We start from the raw sequence: 21,436 nt of genomic DNA, 5'->3' as shown, positions 1-21,436 counted from the left end.
ACCTTTGTCTTTCAAGTGTGAATATCTTGCACTTTTCTTACAGAAGCAGGCTTTCCAGTAATACTGAAATGTTACCAGAAGTCACCATGTACAACTGAATTACCTAAGACTTTTTAAAATGTCATTTTTAGTTTTAATATTCTTTCACTAAGCTGATATAACTGAATTATGACTGATTTTTATGAGTGACTGGGATTTTTTGCTTACTTAATCTTATTTTCTGTTTATGTTGCATTGTACACGTAACCCTCTTTATGGATTACTTTAAGAATTAAAATGTACAGTGGAGGGTACCATTTTATTTGCACAGGAAGTTATCCAGCATGACAGAACTCAGTCCAACAAACCTTGAAAAATCCATTTACTTCCTTTTCAAATCCTTTATCCATCATCGGGATCTGTTTCAGGACTGTAGTTTTGTATAAGTCTGTTGTCTTAGCTTAAACATGTAATCTTTTTCTACCTTCACATATTTCTATCATCTGGCTCATAGTAATTGTGTGAGTGGCTTCACACGAAAGTATCTTTCTTGTTATTTTCTATCTGGAAAAAAAGATGCAGAATAAATAACTTGCCCAGCATCCCAAAGGAGATACATAGAGCGAAGAATCAAGTGCTTGTCTTCCAGATTAACATGCTAGTCATGCAGTTATCCCATACTTGAGCAAATATATGATGTGAAATAATTTCTACATTCTTTTCAGTAATTGCACTTCTTTATTGCTTACCCATCTTATATGATAGAATAAAAGGAATTTCTCTCTGTGCATATTTTCAACCTCATCCTAGCAGACTCTGATATGCTGTTGCTATTCTGTTAACACAAAGAATATTTGGATTGGTGGATGAAAAAAAGCTAGTCAAATGATATTCTATGATCTGTTAATCCAAAATGGTTATATTCTGTATGGTGAATGTATTTAGTTGCCTGGTTCCTAGAGTGAAATGCCCAAGGTACCTAAACAGTACATGAGGTGTGAATGAGGTGTATGCACCAAGAAAAGTGAATATTTCCATTAGGGCAATAGGAAATGCCTAGGTGGGTTATCTGAAGTATCTCCTTTGTCTCAAATTTAAGAAGTCAGTATCAATGTGAGACCAGTAATCACATACAGTATGGCATATGAATGTATTTTTTCTGGAGTGATTCAGTTGCCAGTTTTCTAAAAACCCTATATCTAAAGGGGATGGTTGTGTATGTGTTTTATAGTTCTGTAGTGATTAGAATTGTGGAGACTTGTAATAGAAATACTAAAACTGGTATGAATGGAGTATGAATGGAAATGTGTATGTGAGCACCAGAAGAAACAGCAGAAAAAAGGGTTAAAATGAATGGTATGTGGTGATAGTCACAGAGCATCTATATGTGGTTTCATTCAGATGAAGAGGGGAAACAAACTGACCTAAAGATAAGGTGTCATAAGAAGAAAAACAGGACTAGAGCCATAAAATATGCAGCTATGGAAGACAACTATGAAATTCACAAGTTTACTCAAGACTTAAGAGGGATGAAATAGTAAGGCAAAAGATCCCAAACAGCGTATGCTCATGAAGGTTATAAAAGAAAGTCTAAAATCAGTTCATCATCACCAGTCAACAAGAACCCAAGAGACGTGATGAGAGTATGATAGCTGATGTCCTTTGCCCTAACTGTTGCACACAAGTGATCCTGTCCAGACCACTTGGGCACACGTCTTGGTGCTTGTATGTGAATGAGTGAAACCTGTGAGAAAATTAGCTTATTTAGAGATCAGTTTGCTTAGAGGTTGTATATAATAAAATCTCCTTCCTCTTCCTTAACAAAATTCATTTTGAGATTTTATGCTGGTTTCCTACAGTGTAGTATAATCAGGAGTTTTTCAGGCTTGTGTTCTTTGACCTCTTCAGGCTAACAGTTCACAGCTACATCTTGTGCCTTTGAAGTTCTCCCACCATGTAGCTGGATGGTAGACAGAGGCAAGCTATTGAAACTCACTGAGCAGCAGAGGATCAGTATCGTTTTGCTGAATTTTGTTCAGTGGCTGTTAAATGCAAAATGTGTAAGCAGTACTGACTACAATGAAGCTGTACATCCTTGTCAGCTACAGCAATCATCTCTCTTGTGCTCTAACTTTGGACTTTTGAATTCTGTGTTGTTTTCTATTCTGGATTGTACTGGGGAGGTGAGTGTTGAACTTCCTCAAAGTGCTCTATTACCTTTTATGTAAAAGGTGAGCAAAAACACTAGCTAGTTTTTTTTTGTTGTTTTTTTTTTATAAAAGGGGCCATTGTCAGAAGATAAATTCCATAGAAAATACACTTCTGTGGTTGGGCATTTTCAGTGGATTGATTCTTGAGAGATGTAGAAACACAAACTTTCTGTGAAGTCTAAACAAATTTAACCATGAGATAAGAACTGAGCTATTTAATCTAGGTTGCACAAATGATAGCATGCAGGTATATACTTGGGTACCCATGCCTGCCTAAAGGATGAGGTGAGAATCTTAAGAATTGCATTTCTGGTTTTAGGTGCCTTAATTCTTCTTACGTCCTGTTTTGGGCACTTGTGTCATTGTCCTATGGATCTGACTGTAATTTTCTAAAGTAGGCTGTATGCTTTGATAGCCTGCTTTTAAAAAAGGTCGTGACTGAAGAATGGTAGTAAAGCTAGCATTAATAAGCATCAGATATTGGTCCATAAAATGATGATAAACAACACGAAATGGTGATGCCCTTGCTACAGGATATCATGATACCAGAAGCTTATACATGTTCAAAATACAATTGAACAAATTATCTTTGCACTAATGAATCCTTGATGGATCTTTCTCCCATTATTGTGGCACAGGAACTCTGAGCTGTTTTTGCTGGAGCACATGAGAATGTACTGTAGAAGTATTGCTGCAAGTATTTTTATTTATTTATTTATTTATTTATTTATTTATTTATTTTTAACCTGTTCCTGTACCCTTCCTTAGGCATCCATTGCTGGCTGGTGCTGGAGATGAGATACTGGGCTAAATCAATCTTGGGTCTGACCTAATATGGCAGTTCTTATGCTTTTAATGTGTACTTAATCAAGTACACTCGGCTAAAATAAATCTAGTTTTGTTCAATATGCTGTATGTGTTCTAAGTTCTGGTGCAGTAGAAGTAGTTTAAGGTTAGCTTGGGCTCATGTTTTGTTTGGATTAAAGTATTAACCTTCCACAGCAAACACAGTATTGACGTGTCTTTATGAGTAACTTAAAACTGCAGTGCCTTTAGTTGCCCCTTTCCATGACATAGGATTTTGTGAACGCTTCCTCTGCATATCTCTTGGTTCACTGAAAGTTAAGATTTTTTCCTTGTGATAAGTTTAGTTAAGAAACCAGGCAAAAAGGGAGTACCAGCAATCCTTTCCAAATGAGGCTATAATCAAAAAAGGAATTTTACCATGTTTCTGTTTCTTTGTGCAGGCCGTATCTACAAGTGCTTGTTTACTGGCTCTGTGAGCTCACTACTGACGCTGCCGTTAGATATGCTGTCAACGTAAGTACCTGACTAGCTTGATACAAATTACTTTTCTAGTCAGATAACTATGAAAATGATTGTTTTGGAAGTTAGCAACCCTTTCTTCCAGTTGTGCTTTTTGTCTTCCATGATCTTACACTAGCTGCTGCCCATTTTCCTCTGCATAGCAGGAAGCATGGACATCTGTTTTACAGTACAAATCATTTCGTTTCGAAGTTCTGTTATTCAGGATCCTTGGAGATAACTGAATTTATGAAGTAGGCCCTGGTTAATAGTTTCCTATGAAAGATTTGTATTTGATGTCCAGAAATTTTGTGTGGTAAAATTTACATTAATAATTTTAAATTCCTTTAAACTGTTCTAAAATCTTGTAAAACTCTTTATAGCTGATGTCTTGTAGTAGAATATTAATATATATTAGTATGTTAATGTGACATTTTGCTTTTTTACATTTTTTTTATTTTGAATTTAATTTTATCCCTGCTGAGTCTCTTAGCTGATGAAGATTTTTTTTATTTGATTGCCTTCACTGTCACATTTATATTTTAATGCTACAGCTGCCATATACGGTTGATATTGTCCATTTTAGTCTTTTAATGAATATCTTTTATGGGATTAGTACATACTAACAGAATAGTGTTTCAGGCTGGTTTTTACTTTTTCATTCTCCTGGACCTGAGGGACTGAAATTAAATTTAATTAGAATCAGTTGCAAGTCAAGCATGTTGAACAAATGTCCTATACTTTTCAGCTAAGTCATGTCAATTTTAGACTTTTTTTTTAAAGACAGGTCATGTTACACTTCATTAATTTTTACTAATGGAGAGAAATGCTCACTGGAGGCTAATAACTGTATTTTTCCTGTGATCTCCCAAAAAACATAGATTTGAATTCTTGAGTTTTCTGAGAAGAATCTAAAATTTTACAACTGAACTTCATCTCGTGTCTTCTACTGACTACTAAATTGCAATCTATAGTTTGGAAATAAATAAAGGACTTCAGTATGTGTGTGACTTTAATGGCACAGGAAGCTTTACCTCGACCTACCTTTCTTTGACAGAGTCTGTTTCAATAGCCTCTGTGTCTGTCTTTCCCTTGGGCTTTGTTCTTGTCCCTGTGGTACTCGCTGTGCTGCGCAGGCACAAGCATTAGTATGGCTGCATGGGGAGCCACACTGAAAGAACTTGGGAGATGGCAGGGTATTTCTTATTTATTTTAAAAGCTTATTCTAGCTAGTCAGTTCTCTGAACAAAATCACTGTGCAGTCACAGGTCATGGATTAGTACAAGGGGTGGGAACAAGTGGGAAGGGAAGCTGGAATAAGGATGAGGGTTGCTACTGATTTAAAATTACTTACGACTTGTTAGATTAGGGGTTTTTTTAAGTATAGAGTGGAACAGGTAGTATCTGGGTTAAAAGGCCAGAATGTAGAGCAATCAAAGGCAAACCTTGCAGTTTCATTTGGTTAGGGTAGCTGAGCAGATAAAATATTTCAGTGAGCTAGGTATTATTTTGCCATTTTCTGTTTCATACCCTTCTCAGATGCCATAAGATTTAAAAAAAAAAAAAAAAAATCAGCATGTCACCAATTCAGTTTTCACCATTTGGTTTATTTTACATTTTCCTCTTTTCTTCAGGGGTTATTTCCCAACAGCCTCTTCATTAAGTCTTGAGGAGTTTTTTTACATTGTCACTTAATATTTTAATGTTTTGCCTTCATTTTTTATTTTTCAAAGTAACGTCAATTTGTGTGGCAATAGATGGTTGAATCATTGTAAGTGGATGGTACTTGAAAGAAAAGTTAATGCTTTAAAATAGGCCTTATACTGAAGCAAATCTGAATTCGATTCCCAGAAGAATCGAGTTTGTTCAGCATAGCAATTTCATTTACTTAGTGACTATCATGTTTCCTTTCCTATTCTTGAAGTTTGTTTTTCCTGAACTGCTCTTGAAGCTTTTCTTCATAGTGAGTCAGATCCTGTTTTTGCAGGAATATTTCTGTTTAAACAGTAGTAATTTCACAAACCATACCAGAGGGGAATAAAGCCTTTTCCAAATGAGTATTTGTCTTGGCACTTAACACCATTGGCATGCATGCATTTACAGCTTTCCTGCAAGAAATCTACTTCGAACAGATTTTAAAAACTAAATAAAAATTACATACAAGTACTTTCTTCACCTAGGCAGATAGATAAATTTAGCTTTTCACACAAATGCCATTTTGTTGATTATGGACAAGGTTCATTGTAATTAATCGTGACTGAGTTTAGTTTGAATAAGCAAAATATATTTGTCATTGATGTTTCTTTCTCTCTTTTAACAGGGAGAATTTACTGGCTGACTGTTTGCAGGGTTGTTTTGTTGTGACATGCACTCTATGTGCATTTATCAGTCTTGTTTGGTTACGTGAACAGATCGTCCATGGTGGAGCACCACAGTGGTTAGAACAAAATCAGCAACAGCCACTCAATGGGGTTGGTCAACAAAATGAGGTAAAACTTAACTGCTCAGTTGTTGAAAATAAATTTTAGAAAAGCTGTGCATGTGAATAAATACATTTTCAGATGCAATATTAATATCATTTATTGCAGGGTGTCTTTATTTGTATATTAACAGAAGTTGAACATATATTTCTGTATAAAATCAATAACATCACTGTTTTGTACTAAAATATTCTTGAAGTTCTCTAAAAAGGAATGTTAATGGATTTGTTTAGAATAATTTGTGTCTAACTTTCAAATTGTATAGATTTTTATGACTGTTACAGGCTTGTATCTTTACACTTTTTGAGGAGAATTTTGTGCATAAACTGAATTGTCAACTGTGGTAAATGAAGATACGTGGCAGTTTTTTTTGTCATTTTCATAAGTATTTCAGTAGTTTGTGAAGTAACAGTTCAGTGCTCTATAAACAGTTGGAGGTTCTGTGGAACATCTGCATATGGAATAGTGCTCATTGGCTGCATTACGTTATGAATGCATAAAAATACACACCCTTCTGTGTAATAGTCTACATCCATGTTTGTAGCGGCTGCAAAATTTCTAATACATTCCATCCATGATTTAAGACAGTGTTTGAATCATCTCTGTTACAGTATGTTTTGAAATACTGTAAATTTTAAATGCTGTAAGCCTTCCCTCTCACAGTCTTCCCACACACACTGTTAGTGCTTACAAGAGGCTCTCAGGCAGGAGAAGAGATGATAAAAGCAATGTATCCGCAGAGGTAAAATACTTACTAAAGTTTTGTTTTCCTTTGTGATAAATGTCAGCTTTTTAAAGACAAATACAAATCCTCAGCTTAAGGAGTTACTTGGGTTGTCTGTGTGTTATTATCTTTCTAATACAATACCCATTTTCATCAGGATTGAGGGTATTCCCCTCTACTGAGCACTGGTGGGACTGCATCTGGAGTGCTGTTTCCCTTTCTGGGCTCCCCAGTACAAGAGAGACACGGACATAAAAGTCTAGCAAAGGGCCACAAAGATGATTAAGGGATTGTAACTTCTGACTTTTTAGGAGAGGCTGAGAGAGCTGAAATTGTTTAGCCTGGAGAAGAGAAGGCTCAGGGGGGATCTTATTAGTGTGCATAACTGCCTGGAGGGAAGGTGTAAAGAAGATGGAGCCAGACTCTTCTCAGTGGTAGTGAGTGACAGGACAAGAGGCAGTGGGCACAAATTAACATATAAAGAATGAGCACAAATTAATATATTAAAGTTTCACTTAAACATAACAAAAAGCTTTTTTACTGTAAGGCTGATTGAACACTGGAACAGGCTGCCCAGAGAGGTCTTGGAGTCCTCATCGTCCGATATATTCAAAACCCGACAGGACATGGTCCTGAACAACCTGCTCCAGCTGACCCTGCTCTGGGGGTGTGTGGGGTTAAACTACACAATCTCTAGAGGTCCTTTCCAACCACAACTATTCTGTGATTCTGTAAAGAAGTCTGAACATTTCTCTTGCTCTTTAAAGAGATTTATTCTTGCCAAACTTAATGCTTAACTAAAAAATTACATTATTAACATTATAATTATGTTCTTTTTGGACACGGGTCAAAGTACAGCAAGAGTATAATCAATTTAACTGAATACTAAATATTGTTTCTGCAGGCTCAGGCTGTTGCAAATGGAGGTGTCGAAAACGCTGTGCTTGATCAACCTGCTAACCCAGCTGCTGAGAATGTAGTTGTAGGCGAGAACCCTGACATTCAAGAAGAACAGGTAGATGAGGAGGAAGAAGATAACGAAGACGAAGAAGATGCTGTAGTAGAAGATGCAGCAGATGCGAACAATGGAGCACAAGGTAACAGGTGACTCAAAACAGTAATGTTCTTCTAATTTTATTTTGAATATACATGAAACCATTGTTGAAAATAGCTGTCATAATTCAGGGAAACTGAGTAGGCTTCCACTTCAGCTTGCTTACCAGCTTTGGTTTTGCAAAGTTTATATACTTGTTTCAAGTGCAGAACATTTGCTTGCTGAAAACTATCAGCAGTCATGAGTTGAATGTTATACACTTAGTCTTTTTGTTTAAAACATGGCATGGAGAGTTTACATCTTGTCTTGGGTGAGTCTGACACCTATAAAAATGGTCATTGTCTCCTCAGATGACATGAATTGGAACGCTTTGGAATGGGATCGTGCAGCAGAAGAGCTTACTTGGGAACGAGTGAGTAAGAATCATTTTCTTGAATTATTTGAGTTTTCTCTCAGGCTTGTACTTGATTTGTAGTGTTAATGTATTGAAATCCGTCTGGGATAGATTCTGATACTGTTGAGTAGTGTGAAAACTGGCAGTGAGAGGCTTTACTGACTTAAAATAATTAAAATATATTACTGTGTTGTGAACTATAAAAAAGGCATTTCCTCATTTGAAATGCAGTAATAGCTTAAAGCACCTTTTGGTAGAGATCTTTCTGATGTCTTCAACTTGGCCAAGTTAAGAAGTGAGTTGCAACTTGCACTAAGGATGCAAGGTCAGATCAAGAGCACACAGGTGTTGACTGATATATAGTTTAATGCTTTTTTTTTTTGTATCAGTGGAAGCGTCCATCAAACTAAAGGAAAGAGAAAACCAGAAATTCTTGCTGAGTGCTTTATTTGCATATTTACAAAAGACAAGGCAAACGTACTTTAAAAAAAAAAAAAAAAGATGGAAGACTCCAGTGTAACATTACTTCTGTTTTTATGGATCACAAATTCCATGATTACAGTGTACACACATCTCAAGTTATAATCATAGTAGGTTGTGTAGAGACTGGAGAGCTACTTTTTAACTAGCGAAGTAGAGTACAAGAAGCAGTGAATATGTGATTATTTCAAAAGTCGGTGCATGCTGCAAAATCTACTTGGAGGTAGATGCAGCAGCTTCATATGCTTATTCATTGTCACTAGTGCCCAAGCCAGATAGTTACAAATCTAGTCCTTCTATTCCTAGGCTATGATGCAGTCATAGCCTTGACTGCAATGTAAAGATACAGTATTCATGAGGACACAGTCATGATCTTTCTTTCATATCTAATGCTATCTGTTTAGTTTGTTTTGAAAGGTATTTAGTGAAAAAAGACACATATAATTTCAAGTTTCTGAACCCAAATTGTGTACCTCAAGAGAACAGTGTTATATTTCTGAACCAATTTATGTGCTGGGAAAAGTTGAAGTATTCTTAATTTAAAATGTTTTGATGCCTGTCCACAAATATAGAAGTCAACTCCAGTAAACTTGCATAACCATTTCTGATCCTGTATGCTGGCACAGACAGCAGGCATTTAGTTGGTGTTTAGTATCAAAAGTGGAGTAGGCTTTTCAGTTATGCCATCTTGTGAAAATAACATGCAAGCTTTCTGAATTTTCAGATACACTTGCTTCTTATTTTACTTGGTAAAATATGTACAGTTTTAATACTTTGGAACATTAGCACAAAACCCTGGTACAAAATAGCCTTGAACCTGGTATTTTATAGCATTAATCATGGATTATGAATAACTGGATTGGCATAATGGAAAATCCTTGAAGTGAGGAGAAAGAAGAGTTTTTGGAATAGATACTCTATTTTTGACTGTTCTGTGTACACTTTCTGTAACAGCGGTTAGTGATGGAGGATTTGTTTCCTGTCTTCCCTAGCTGTAAACCAATTTCTGTTCTAAACTTAAAACCATACAGTGTAGCAACATTAGCAAGTTATTAGTTGCCTTTATTCATTGAAGTTAAAATTTTAACCTTCCACTTTTCTCAGCAAAACATAAAGTGATATTTTGCAATTAGCAAAATATTTGCTCTGATTTTGTAATACAGAATTGTTTTATTAGTGTTTGGAAATAGCAGTTTAGTCACTAAAATCTCCTGAGAGTAAAAAATCTGTCAATTAGATTCTTCAAAGTCCATGAGAGAAATAGCTTATAAATTAATTGATTACACATTTGGTTTGCTGTGTTTGAGTACATGTAAGATATTCTATATGTATATCATTGCCTTTGATTAACTGAGTTGGCTGTGTAGAATGAGAACTAGTTTCTACCTTTATCTTTAAAAAATTGTGTCTGAAGTCTGTTGGTCAAGCAATAGAAAAGTGTTTGACTATATTGGACATTAAAAATTGGAGTAGAAAAACTTCTGTGAGGCTTATTTTATATATGTTACTTATGTTTTTCTGATGAGTGAATAAACTTACATTTCTTATCCCCCTAGATGCTTGGGCTTGATGGCTCTCTAGTTTTTTTAGTAAGTAAAATCCTGCATTTTAAGAATTTCTGTACCGGGCTTATTAAAAAAAATAATAATAATAATGAGATTTTTCTATTTGAAGTTCTTATTTCAATATGATATATATTATTTAAAGAGATTTTCTTTGTCAAATGTAATGTCATATTCAATCAGGTTGTGTTAATTTTAGGAGTTTCAACTAGTACAGTATAGTACTCCCTAGAATTTTTTCCCCTCTTGCGTATTCTTTTGACTAGTACCAGTAAAGTGGGTCTGTGTAGTGGAGCACATATCTCTTAAATTGATTTCAAAATCTTTTTGGTTAAGATATTTTAGCAAAGCTCTCCTAAAAACTCCATTGACCTTTTAACTCTTGCCCATGACTGAATCCATGTTGATTATCTCCCTGACCAACTCCTCTGTATCATGCATATCATCTAGTGGGCTTAGGCATAGGTATTTGAAAGTTTCTCTCTGCTGCCCGTTGTACCTGGTTGTTGGAGATCTCTAGCTCTGACTTCAGGGGAAGGAGAGAACAAGTGCAAAAAGCTGATGACAAGGAAACTTTAACCCATCACAGCTACATTCATCAGGTATCATCTGTCAGGTCTCTTATTTTAAAAATAGAAGTCACTTCTCTTTTAAAGGGGAAAATATTTGTGCTCTCTTGCAGCTATATAATTTTGGCTTTATTTCAGTTGTGAAAGAACTGGTCTATTTTCTTAGATAGTAATGTGTTTATTAGCTACTGACTGGTTTAATGTCTCATGTTTGAAATATAATGTTTCATGTTTTAATGTAATGTCTCCTATTTAAAATAGAATAGCCTAGTCTGTCATTAGTAACTGACATTGCTATTAGTTTGAAAGGGATTAAAATTCCAGAGTACTTGTGGATGGGTTCATCGGCTTAGCTAAAAGAAATGTGAGTGCTGTCAGTTTTGTTAACAGGTTTCTTGCTACAAAGTGTACTTTTTAAAAGGTCAGAAGAATTTCTCATTTATAGAACAAATATCCTTGTACATTTCATGTAATTGTTTTTAAAGGTAGAACCATTTTTTTTCTTAAAAAGCTTGTTGTTACAAAATAAGAATGATAAAGCAAGTTTACATGTTCTTACCCAGTGGAGTACCCATGTGTGCAAACAGATACTCTCATATCTCCTGCGTGTTTTGGTCTGAAATATACAAGTTTCATAGTTCTGACATTAGATATGCAAGTTCTGGGGATAATATGCAATTGAAATTAGATACAAAAGTAAAGTTGCTTTACTGAAGTGATTGATATTTATGTACCACTTCCTTGTCTTCTTCCTCTCTCCGTCCCCCATACTCCTTACAGGAACATGTCTTTTGGGTGGTATCTTTAAATACATTGTTCATACTTGTGTTTGGTAAGTATGATTTGCTCTCAGTTTTAAAAATGCCTTTCTTTTGAGAAGGGAAAATGCAGGTTAATTTTAAGGCTGCTCTTATTTTTCTCAGAATAAATGGAGTTCTGACTTCTGAAAACAGAACCACAAACGAACTGTGAATATGAATAATAAATCATTATTACTTCCAACTTTGTCATTTTAATTCCTTTAAGTGAATGGTACTGCATCCAAAATACATCACTTAAAGAAAAATACTCATGATAATAGTGATTATGGTTTAAAAAAGGAAGTATACCAAAGTGATGTCAGCTAGATCACAGGAAATAACACTTTTGGAATAATGCTAAAGGATAAAACTCCTGGAATTTTATTTATGAACAATTGCAGTACTTTTAGGTACTAGTGGGCTAGCTTCTGTCCTTAGAGTTTTCTCTAATAATAGTTACATCACTTCTGCCATCAAGAATCCATTTTTGGAACTCCTAAAATTTTTTCTGCTTGCAGTATGTTAGATAAACTTTCATTTCCACTCTGTTTTGACTGCAGAAAGGGGAGTAACAGATATATATGTGTTTTTTCAAGATCCTCCTGAGAGGCAATAGTTAGAGCATTAGACTGTGATTCAGCTTCAATTCAGTTTGTACCCCAGACCTGTTAAGTGACACTGGCCAATATTATCTATTCCCTATGCCTTTGATTTTGCCAGTTTCACTCCTGACAGAAGCTTTTGGACTACAGTGCTCAAGCTTATCATTGCTGTTCATTTGACACAACTGTGTGCAGAAGCAGCATTGCAAGATGCTTCAGGGAAGATGAATCTCTCTTGAAGAGATACTGGAGACAAAATTTCACTTGCTCTAAATTATCGGTTTAGGGAGAGATTGCTTATGTATCTTTCGGTTTTTGCGTGACCTTTCTTGGCAAAAGTTTTAGAACTTTAAAAATTGAAGCCATACTTTAGGAAGGGAATTTTGTCTGGCAAAATAATACTTGCAATACCAAACCAGTGATTTGAGTGTTTAATTGCTGAAACAAATCAGTAGATCAAAAGAAAATAAGAAAGATCATAATGGATATTTAATTCAATAAAAATTACAATTTTTCTAATATGAGAGGTGGAAAATACTTGAATTATTTCCTTCTGGTAATTTCCTTCTGGTTTACAATTAATTATCAGAGCATAATTAAAATGTTTTTAGCTGCTATAAAGATTAGGATTTTTTTTTTTAATAAATGGATAATAATTTCAAAACATCTAAATCCTTGATTTGAATTCAAATTAAACAGTGAAGTTGTTTGGAACAGTAGTCTAAAGTGAAACATAAACTGCTCAGTGCTTATAACATAAGTCTGACTCTGTGATGAGCCAGAATAGTTCATAAGGTTGTCATGTAGATGTTTTTTCAGTAGCTGTAAATGCATTTTGCAGATGGGAAATGCAGATGTGTAGAAGAAAGGGTAAGTGACCTTCCCAAGCAAGCAAGCAGAAGATCTGGGAATTTAATTCATATCTCCCAAGCATATTCCTGGTATCTTTTCCACGAAGTAATGCTGCCTAAATTCTAATTGCCAAACCTCCAATTAGTTATTAGTAATTACAGTCCAGGTGAGTTCAAACTGTGATATAGGAACATCACAGGAAGTACTTTATAGAAGATAAAACAGAGGGAAAAAAATTGGGATTTTAATTACTCATCCAAAATTGTTCTTATGGTGTTTTCTGGGACAAGTTAGTTACGTTTTGATTGATTAAATTCTGATTAAATCATATTTTTCTGGCTTATTACAGTACTCTCAGAGGAGTGTGTATTCCTTGTGCTTTTTCTTAAAAGGAATCTATTAGAAATTCTCTTTTGAAGAAGTTTATTTAAAAAAATAAAATCATCACTTTAATGTCATAAAACAGTTAAGAAAGATGCAGCTTTTCAGATGAGTTTGCTGTCTGTAGGAGTTGTGCATGTGTGGTTTTCTTTTTTCTTAAGAATGAAGGTTGTTTCTTCCCTTGTTCTCCCTATCCCCCTGGAGGATTCACTTCTTGGAAGTGAACTTTTTCCTCCCAAACTTTTTTTTGTTCTCACTGGGCATGAAGAGCTCAAGGTCTCCCCTTATCTTTGTTTTTTGCCCTCCCCAATAACTGCTGATTCTTTGAAAGGGGCTTAGATTAAGACTTTCTTGCCATTAATTAGGGTGGCACAAGGTACAGCCTTTTATATGCTGGTCATGTGGAGGTGAAGAGGTGATGGAAGATCATCAGGCTTTTCATTTGATGTGTGGTTAGTCTGTAATAGTCCTCAGAATAGCTAATCGTGATAGTGAAGAGAATGGAGGTGAAAATGAAAGTTTGCAGTTACTGCTGCTCCTTTACTTCCCTTTGACTTCCTCTACTGTAGGAAGGTGAGGCTGAGCTCTGTAATCCTTGGCAGCTCTATTAGGAGTGCTCCCATGCAGTTTTCTGCAAGAGTGGAGAAAGTGCCGTGCTTTTGACTTTACTTCTTCTGAAACCTCAGAATTGGGGAGAGTTAGTTCTCGGGAATGGTGACACTTCCTGACACAGTAATTCGGGTAATTGGGACTTCCCGATTGCTCCTTATGCTGATCCCTTCATTGGAGTGTTGTCTTTCTCCTCCCTCATCTTTTCTTCCCATTCTGGATTTCTTCAGGGCTTGCATTTTTCACAGTTTCTAGCCTTTGTGGTCTTAAGAATTAGAGTACAAAAGCTGATGCATTACTGAAGCGATTCCTATGCAATCAAGATGTAAAATGGCTACTTCTTCCACTGCATAGGAAGGAAGGAGTATACGAACAGGTTCCTACAGCACTGTGTGACTGAAACCAACCTCATATGTAAGACGGGGAAGTGGAATTGATTTACACACGGCAAGATGAGCTAAGAAAGAAAAGACTCTCTTACTATGAGTAGTTTTAATTTGTAGTGTTTCAGTGTGAGTTCTGGTTTGACTTTCAATGTTTGTAAGATAATAGAAATGTAATGCTTGTGACTATTTGCATAGAAATTGGAGAGGAATAAAATAATTACCGTGTTATAATACACATCCTGCAAATAAGAGTCCAGTGAGCAGTTTTCATGGCTTTTTTTTTTTTTTTTTCCCCCTTTCCATTTCTATTATGCAGCTTTCTGTCCTTACCACATTGGTCACTTCTCCATTGTTGGCCTGGGTTTTGAGGAATATGTAAGTACTGTTTTATAACTTCGAAATATAAAAACTGCTACTATTCATGTAATGAAAAATATTTTTGCAAGATCCTTTCACTTTTATTCTTGATCACAAAGTAAGCTGGAACGTTTTTTCTTTTTTTTTTTCTTAAACTCCTTTTTTAATCTGTGTTTAAATTTTTTTTCTCTCTCCCACCTCCTCCATTAGTTAAACTTCCAGTAACTTTTCCTCATCTCACAAAAAAAAAGTATGAATGGTTTTAACAGCCTCTTGTTCCTTGTACGTTTTTAATTTGTGTAGTGGGTAATTTTCATAGTTGATGATAGTAGGTAATGAAGACTAGGAGGTAGTGTAAGAGGACACCTTTTATTTCATATACAGAGGTCATTTCATGTTTAAAGAATGCCATTATTTGTTGTCTTCTGTAAATGTAAAGGTTTTCTGCTCCTGCTGGAGATACCAAAGGACTAATTTGTTAAAATATGTAAAAAAATAAAGAAATTTGTCATTCTTCTTGAAGAGCTGAAATTTGGACTCTGTCTTAACTGCGTGAAAAGGAACTGCAGTCACTTTGGAGACTGATAAATTTTTTTCTTTCCTCCAGGTTCAAGCATCTCACTTTGAAGGTCTGATTACAACTATAGTTGGATATGTGCTGCTAGCAGTGACTCTAATTGTTTGTCATGTATCCTTTTGTCAGTAGTTACCTTATTCAGATTTTACACATAAATAATCTTTCTGGCTACATTTTGGGGAGTCACAGAAATGATGCAGGCACAACTAATTTACCATTTTGCTCTGTTCTTTTGGTGAAATTAGAAGAAAAGGTCTTTTCTGTTTTCTTCAGTCTTTTTAAGTTGTCAATGGGACTGCATTCTTCAGAGTACTCGGACATGTTTAACAGCACAAAATCATAGGGTGTTAGGAAAGTTTAAAAGCATGCTTGAAAGCCTCTAGCTAAATTTTGAATACCTAGCCAAGAGTAGCAGCATGAAGAACCATTGTTTTTTCCTCACTGTCCTTATACTCTTGTTGTGGGTTATGTAGTTGCAGCAAAAAGAGAAACAGGACTATGAAAAGGCCTAGGGTATGATGGGAAGTTCATTTACATCTTTTTGATCCTGTTAGATCTTTAGTGTGCAGATTATTTTAGTTTCTCTTCTGTAGTCTCCGAACCACTGCGAGTTTGCAGCAAGCATTGTTTTCAGATGGGTAACCCTTATTATTACAGAGAAACTAATGTTTGTAGTAACAGCAGAGTCCTGAAAACTGAAAGGATTCGGTCACAAGCAAGAATTGTGTTCCAGCTCCATGTTTTTTAACACTGGCTTCAATTTGAAAGAATAAACATTTATTAGCAGTTTCTGTTCAGGAGTACACAAAGCTAACATCAACTTTAGACCACACTATGTGAGGTGCAATACAAATGTGGTAAGACAGTTGATGGCGTGTCTGTCTCCTAAAAGAAAAAAACAAACCCTAAAACACATTCAGATTTTCTTGGGAAAGGTATTTCTTTGAGTGCTTGAAAAAGAAAGCTGCAATTTAAGGTAGACCTTCAGTTTTAAAACTTAATTTAGCAATGATATTCCTGGCATACATTTTCAAAGGTAACTGCTTATTTCTTGAGAGATTTTTTTGTATGCTTAGTTCAAGAAGGTTTTATTTTGGTAGATGCATGTTTAGCACAAAATGCTAAGTATTTATTTTTAGAAATATATTTTTCCTTTTAGTGGGTTAATCCAGCACATGAGTTTGTCACCCAGAGTCAATTTTTGAAATACAGTTCAAAATACACTTTTGCCTTTTATAAAATTTGTTATTGCTAAAAGCCAAATAACACAGTGCTTCATATTAATTAATAACTGCGATCTGCTGGGCTTGTTACAACATATTTTTCAATATTTCCTTAACAAAGCCATCTAGGGTTTGGCAGCCCTTGTTAAGTTCCAGCGATCACGTCGTTTATTAGGCGTTTGCTATATTGTTGTCAAGGTAATCCTATTTTTTGTGTTTTTTTAAAAACAAAAAAACTTCTGAATTATAATTTTGTTAGTGATTTCTGTTGAGTTATTTGATGTTATTTTCTTTTTTTTTCTTTTTCCAAAAGGTTTCCTTGTTAGTGGTGGTAGAAATTGGTGTGTTTCCTCTCATCTGTGGCTGGTGGTTGGATATATGCTCTTTGGTAAGAATAGAAATAAAAAATCTTTTTAACAGTGCTTAGATTTGAAAGAAAAAAGTTCTGAGGGAAAAGAGTTGTTGATATGAGTTGAACAGCATGCTGATTGTTTTTACCATCATAGTGCTCCCAAAGGGAAAAGGTTTTTTTTGTTTGCTTGTTTGTTTTAGGTACTGCTCAATGCTAATTTTGTCTTCCTTTATACAATCTAATAAAAATAAATGTGATATTTTTAAAATAAGATCCTAATTCTTTTTACTGCATTTACAAGACCACTATGAGAATTAAGTTATATATGGGGGACCAGTGTACGAAGTAAGTTTCTGTATGTGGCTGTTTTATGGAAAAGGGTAAACACTTGATATTTTAGTGGTTGTATGGCCTCTTATTTTGAAAAAGATTCATGTTGTGCTTGCTTGTAACTGAGGAGGACAGTTTTGTATACTTTAAGTGATTAATTTTAAATGGAGAAAATTGATTTCTTCTAGCCTTAGTAGAAATATCATTTTACTTATGGGAATGAGTATTTGTTTCCACCACAGAACCACTTAGTTTGAACTGACTTAACTTGCATAGTGTATGTTAATGTTTGAGTTGATTTTGGTTTTCATTCTATAAGTTACCTGGATCAAAAATTGATCTTTATTTGCTGTTCTTAGTGTAAATATTAATAAATACTCAGTTTTTTCCTAATTAAATGCTATCCTTAAATGTTTATGGGCTAGCATGAAGCAGACATTTAAATTAAATGCCAATTAGCATATGTGAACTAGAGTAAATAAAGTGAGTAATTGTGGAAGCTTGCCAGAATTTGTTCGTATTTGTTCATGACTTACATTCTAGGAAATGTTTGATGCCACTTTGAAAGATAGAGAATTGAGCTTTCAGTCTGCCCCAGGTACCACAATGTTTCTGCACTGGTTAGTTGGAATGGTTTACGTCTTTTATTTTGCATCCTTCATTCTCTTACTGAGAGAGGTGAGTCTATAAGAACATGATTGTTACGTGACATAGTTAGTGAAGCTTGCCCGTTGAACTGATCTTTCACATCTGTGTATTGCTCCTACTGTGTTTTGTATGCATATTAGATTTCAGTGTTATGTATAAATGGCCATGCTGGTCCTTACTACAGTTGAAAATGATGATTTAGAGTAATGTTTTACTTGAATGTCCTTAGTTTACCAAGAGTTTTTTAACATGGGTGCTGCCTTCCAGTGAATCTAAATACATTTCAGTTGTTGAACACTGATTAATATTTGAAAGTTAAGCTTTTAATTGGTTATTGCTTCTCTAGTCCTGTTTGGTAATGCTTTCCTTATTCTATTTCTGTACCCTTTTGTTGAACCTTGTTGTATTTTATACCCTTCTTATGTTTAAAACATTTTTAGCTGCAGCAGTGTCCTGCAAAATGCAAAACAAGGAATGCAAAAATAATTTTCCTTCATAAATTGTTTTTTACTTCCCACTTCAGGTATTGAGACCTGGTGTCTTATGGTTTCTCAGGAATTTGAATGATCCAGACTTTAATCCAGTGCAGGAAATGATTCACCTTCCCATTTATAGACATCTCAGGAGGTTTATATTATCAGTGGTAAGGACTTCTCATCATATTTCTTCATGTGAACAAAAAAAAAATCTCGCCATGTTAGCTCCTATATACACTACTGCATATTTAAGGGGAAAAAAAATCACCGTGAAGGTGGTCGGACGCTGGAACAGACTGCCAAGAGAAGTTACAGAATCTCCATCCTTTCAAAACTCAACTGGCTAAGGCTCCAGGCAGCCTGCTGTAGCTGGACCTGCTCTGAGCAGGAGATTATTGGACTAGATTACCTCTAGAGGTCCTTTCCAACCTAAATTATTCCATAATATCCACTCCTTATGCAAAACAACATCAACTTTTTGTGTAGTCAGACAAGAAGTGTTCATTATTATGGGTGTTGTAAGTCACTTAGCTTTGTCATGATGCTCTTACTTACATGATGCAGTAAACATTCTGGATACAATTTTACTAGAGTAGTGCAGAAGGGGTAGAACAGCTTTCTGGTGTTTTTTGGGTTGGATTATGCTGATTTAGCCAGTGGCATCTGCTTCCAAATGTTGTTGTAGAACATTGGAAACAGCAAAGTTTTTGTGATTTCCTTCAGCTTGTTTGCCTGACGTTTGCCTAGCAGGCCATAAGGGCAGTGTCTCAAATGGGCTGCTTTTGGCATAAGTGTCATGTGAACTGTCAAGACTGGTTATACCAGAAACGTTTGATATACTGTATTAATATTCCTGAAGTGCTTTAAGCAATGAAAGCTCATCAGAAGGAAAGCAGGGCTGTTTGACGTTATTGCAGCTGTCAGCTAGCCAGTCAGTGTTTATCCAGCCACAACCCTATCTGGGGAGAGTGTTCTAGAAAACAGGTCAGCGTTGTGTGGGAAAACTAGGTTTTGTTGGTTCTGCTATTCACAGACTAAATAAACTTCCTTGTTGCAGATCGTCTTTGGATCAATCGTATTGCTCATGCTTTGGCTTCCTATACGCATTATTAAGTATCTCCTGCCTAGCTTTCTTCCATATAATGTTATGCTCTACAGGTAGGCAGTTCTTCTACAAGATGCTTTTTCAATCTCCTTGTAAATAGAAAAAACTATATTTAATTCTTCCAGCATAAATTTTACATTATATTTGGTATATGATTTAATTCCTTCTCAATCCAAACTTCAGTGTCTGTTCTAGAAAAGTAAAGTAACAGAGCATGTGGATACACAGTACAATTCACCAAATAAAAAGTTGCTAAGAAAAATAAAAGGCATTTTGTATCGTTGTAACAGTGATAACTTGTTTAATTTCTATATGCCTTCAAAACAGCTTTTCCTTCAACTTTTTGTGAAGGAAGTCATTCTAATGTTTGTTTTATATACTGTGTCCTGGTGATCACTGTTTCAAGAATAAAATAGTTTGTAACTGCATTCTTTTTTAGTGGTAATACTATTTTTCTACTTCTAAATAACAATTGAAGCAGCAATGATAACAGCAAAAGGAAGAGCAAGCCATACTCTCTCATAGTGGGATATAATATTTCTCAGCATTTTCTTCTTAAATTTCACGTGCACCTAAATGCTGAAATGCTCATGAGCCCTTAGCCAGTGCGCAGAATAGCATATAAGGAAAAATGTCTGCAAAAACCTAAAAATTGTTTCTGTTGAAATCCAATATAGCTTTCGTTGTGTTGCTGTTAATACAGTTCAGTGTAGCAGATTACTTTCAGAGTGTTCCTTGTGTCTGACTTCCTGCTCATCCCCTTGTTTCTAGTGATGCTCCAGTAAGTGAACTTTCCCTAGAGCTCCTTTTACTTCAGGTCGTGCTTCCAGCTTTGCTAGAACAAGGACATACAAGACAGTGGCTGAAAGGTCTTGTACGAGCATGGACCGTTACTGCTGGATACTTACTGTAAGTACAGAAAGCCAAAATCGGCTGCAAGCCTTATGTTCAGCTTAGCCTTTTGACAAGAAAGCAACATGTTTTCAAGAGATTTAGTTGAAGAGTAGCTTTAACAGCTGCTTTATAGATAGGTGTGTGATTTTAAAAAAAAAACTTATATAGTGATTTCCTATGGAATAACCTTCTCTAAATAGTAATTGCAGCTCTGGACTAGTCTTTGCCAAGAAATCCTTTTGCTACACTATTCCAGCATTTGCCTAGTAAAAATCCTATAAAAGGCTAACAGTTGAAGTTCCTATTATATGTGGAAATGAAAGAATAAGTGTCAAGAGAGCATTTGTGTGTCACCTATGTAAAATTCACATGCACATGTTACATTTCTTGCTTATAATACGCAAAAAGAATAAATTACTGGAAAAACAAGTTAGAACATTAAGCTGAAAAAATTAATAACTTAATGCGGAATTTTAAAAGTTCAGTCTTTAAAGAAGAATGAAACAGTGTATTTGTACCCTAAAGTAAATAAGGATATAAACTGGAGTTCTTTAATTTTGATTGCAAGGCAGTGTTATTGCACTTGAAATGATTTTTTAGTTCATATGTTGTTTCCAAATTAGCCAAGAATAAAAAAAAAAAAAAAAGTAATTTTTTTTAATTTAAATTCGAAGTATATTGGCACTCTCCCACCATGTCCTGATCATTGTGGATCAGTCAGATAGGATTTATAAGGATGAAGATTTATTCTTGGCTAAATTACTTATCTAAGACTCCAAGACAATGGAAGAAAAAACCTTCTCTCTCTATTGCAACCCAAAATATTTTTTTCAGCTTACCCTTACCATTAAGCTTCCATTCTAAAAAGTTATCTTTGTAATCAGTTTGTCCCTGTTTTGATAGTGTTTAAACATGAGAGAAGAGTAGTAGTTCGGAGATGATGATTAAAAAATGGCTTTGCTTTTTCCACTGTTGTAGTTGCTAGGGTCAGTTATAAAATATTTCTGCAACATTTTTAGTTAAGCAAAGTTGAAAATCTCTTCCTCTGCTTTTTTCACAGCACTGCTTGCTTCAGAAAGCTTTCATT

The 21,436-nt window shown here is 35.2% G+C and overlaps 1 protein-coding gene across 7 annotated transcripts in view; it reads left to right on the top strand.

The window, feature by feature from the left end:
• Positions 1–21,436, top strand: part of MARCHF6 (membrane associated ring-CH-type finger 6) — a 54,470-nt gene that overhangs the window by 15,872 nt on the left and 17,162 nt on the right. For 5 of the 7 annotated variants that reach the window (XM_067291013.1, XM_067291008.1, XM_067291009.1 and 2 more), the window contains exons 5-18: positions 3,437–3,509; positions 5,815–5,983; positions 7,603–7,795; positions 8,103–8,164; positions 10,183–10,215; positions 11,538–11,589; positions 14,704–14,762; positions 15,352–15,432; positions 16,674–16,742; positions 16,858–16,932; positions 17,770–17,904; positions 18,398–18,517; positions 19,408–19,508; positions 20,227–20,364. In XM_067291013.1, the coding sequence (XP_067147114.1) occupies positions 3,437–3,509; positions 5,815–5,983; positions 7,603–7,795; positions 8,103–8,164; positions 10,183–10,215; positions 11,538–11,589; positions 14,704–14,762; positions 15,352–15,432; positions 16,674–16,742; positions 16,858–16,932; positions 17,770–17,904; positions 18,398–18,517; positions 19,408–19,508; positions 20,227–20,364 (1,360 nt within the window). The remainder of the gene's footprint in view (positions 1–3,436; positions 3,510–5,814; positions 5,984–7,602; positions 7,796–8,102; positions 8,165–10,182; positions 10,216–11,537; positions 11,590–14,703; positions 14,763–15,351; positions 15,433–16,673; positions 16,743–16,857; positions 16,933–17,769; positions 17,905–18,397; positions 18,518–19,407; positions 19,509–20,226; positions 20,365–21,436) is intronic. The other 2 variants (XM_067291011.1, XM_067291012.1) reach the window with 2 other exon arrangements.

This window comes from Apteryx mantelli, chromosome 2, assembly GCF_036417845.1.
Source record: "Apteryx mantelli isolate bAptMan1 chromosome 2, bAptMan1.hap1, whole genome shotgun sequence".
In the NCBI taxonomy this organism is placed as follows: Eukaryota; Metazoa; Chordata; class Aves; order Apterygiformes; family Apterygidae; genus Apteryx; species Apteryx mantelli.
Note: the sequence above shows the minus strand (reverse complement) of the source record. Positions and strands in the feature narration are given on the sequence as shown.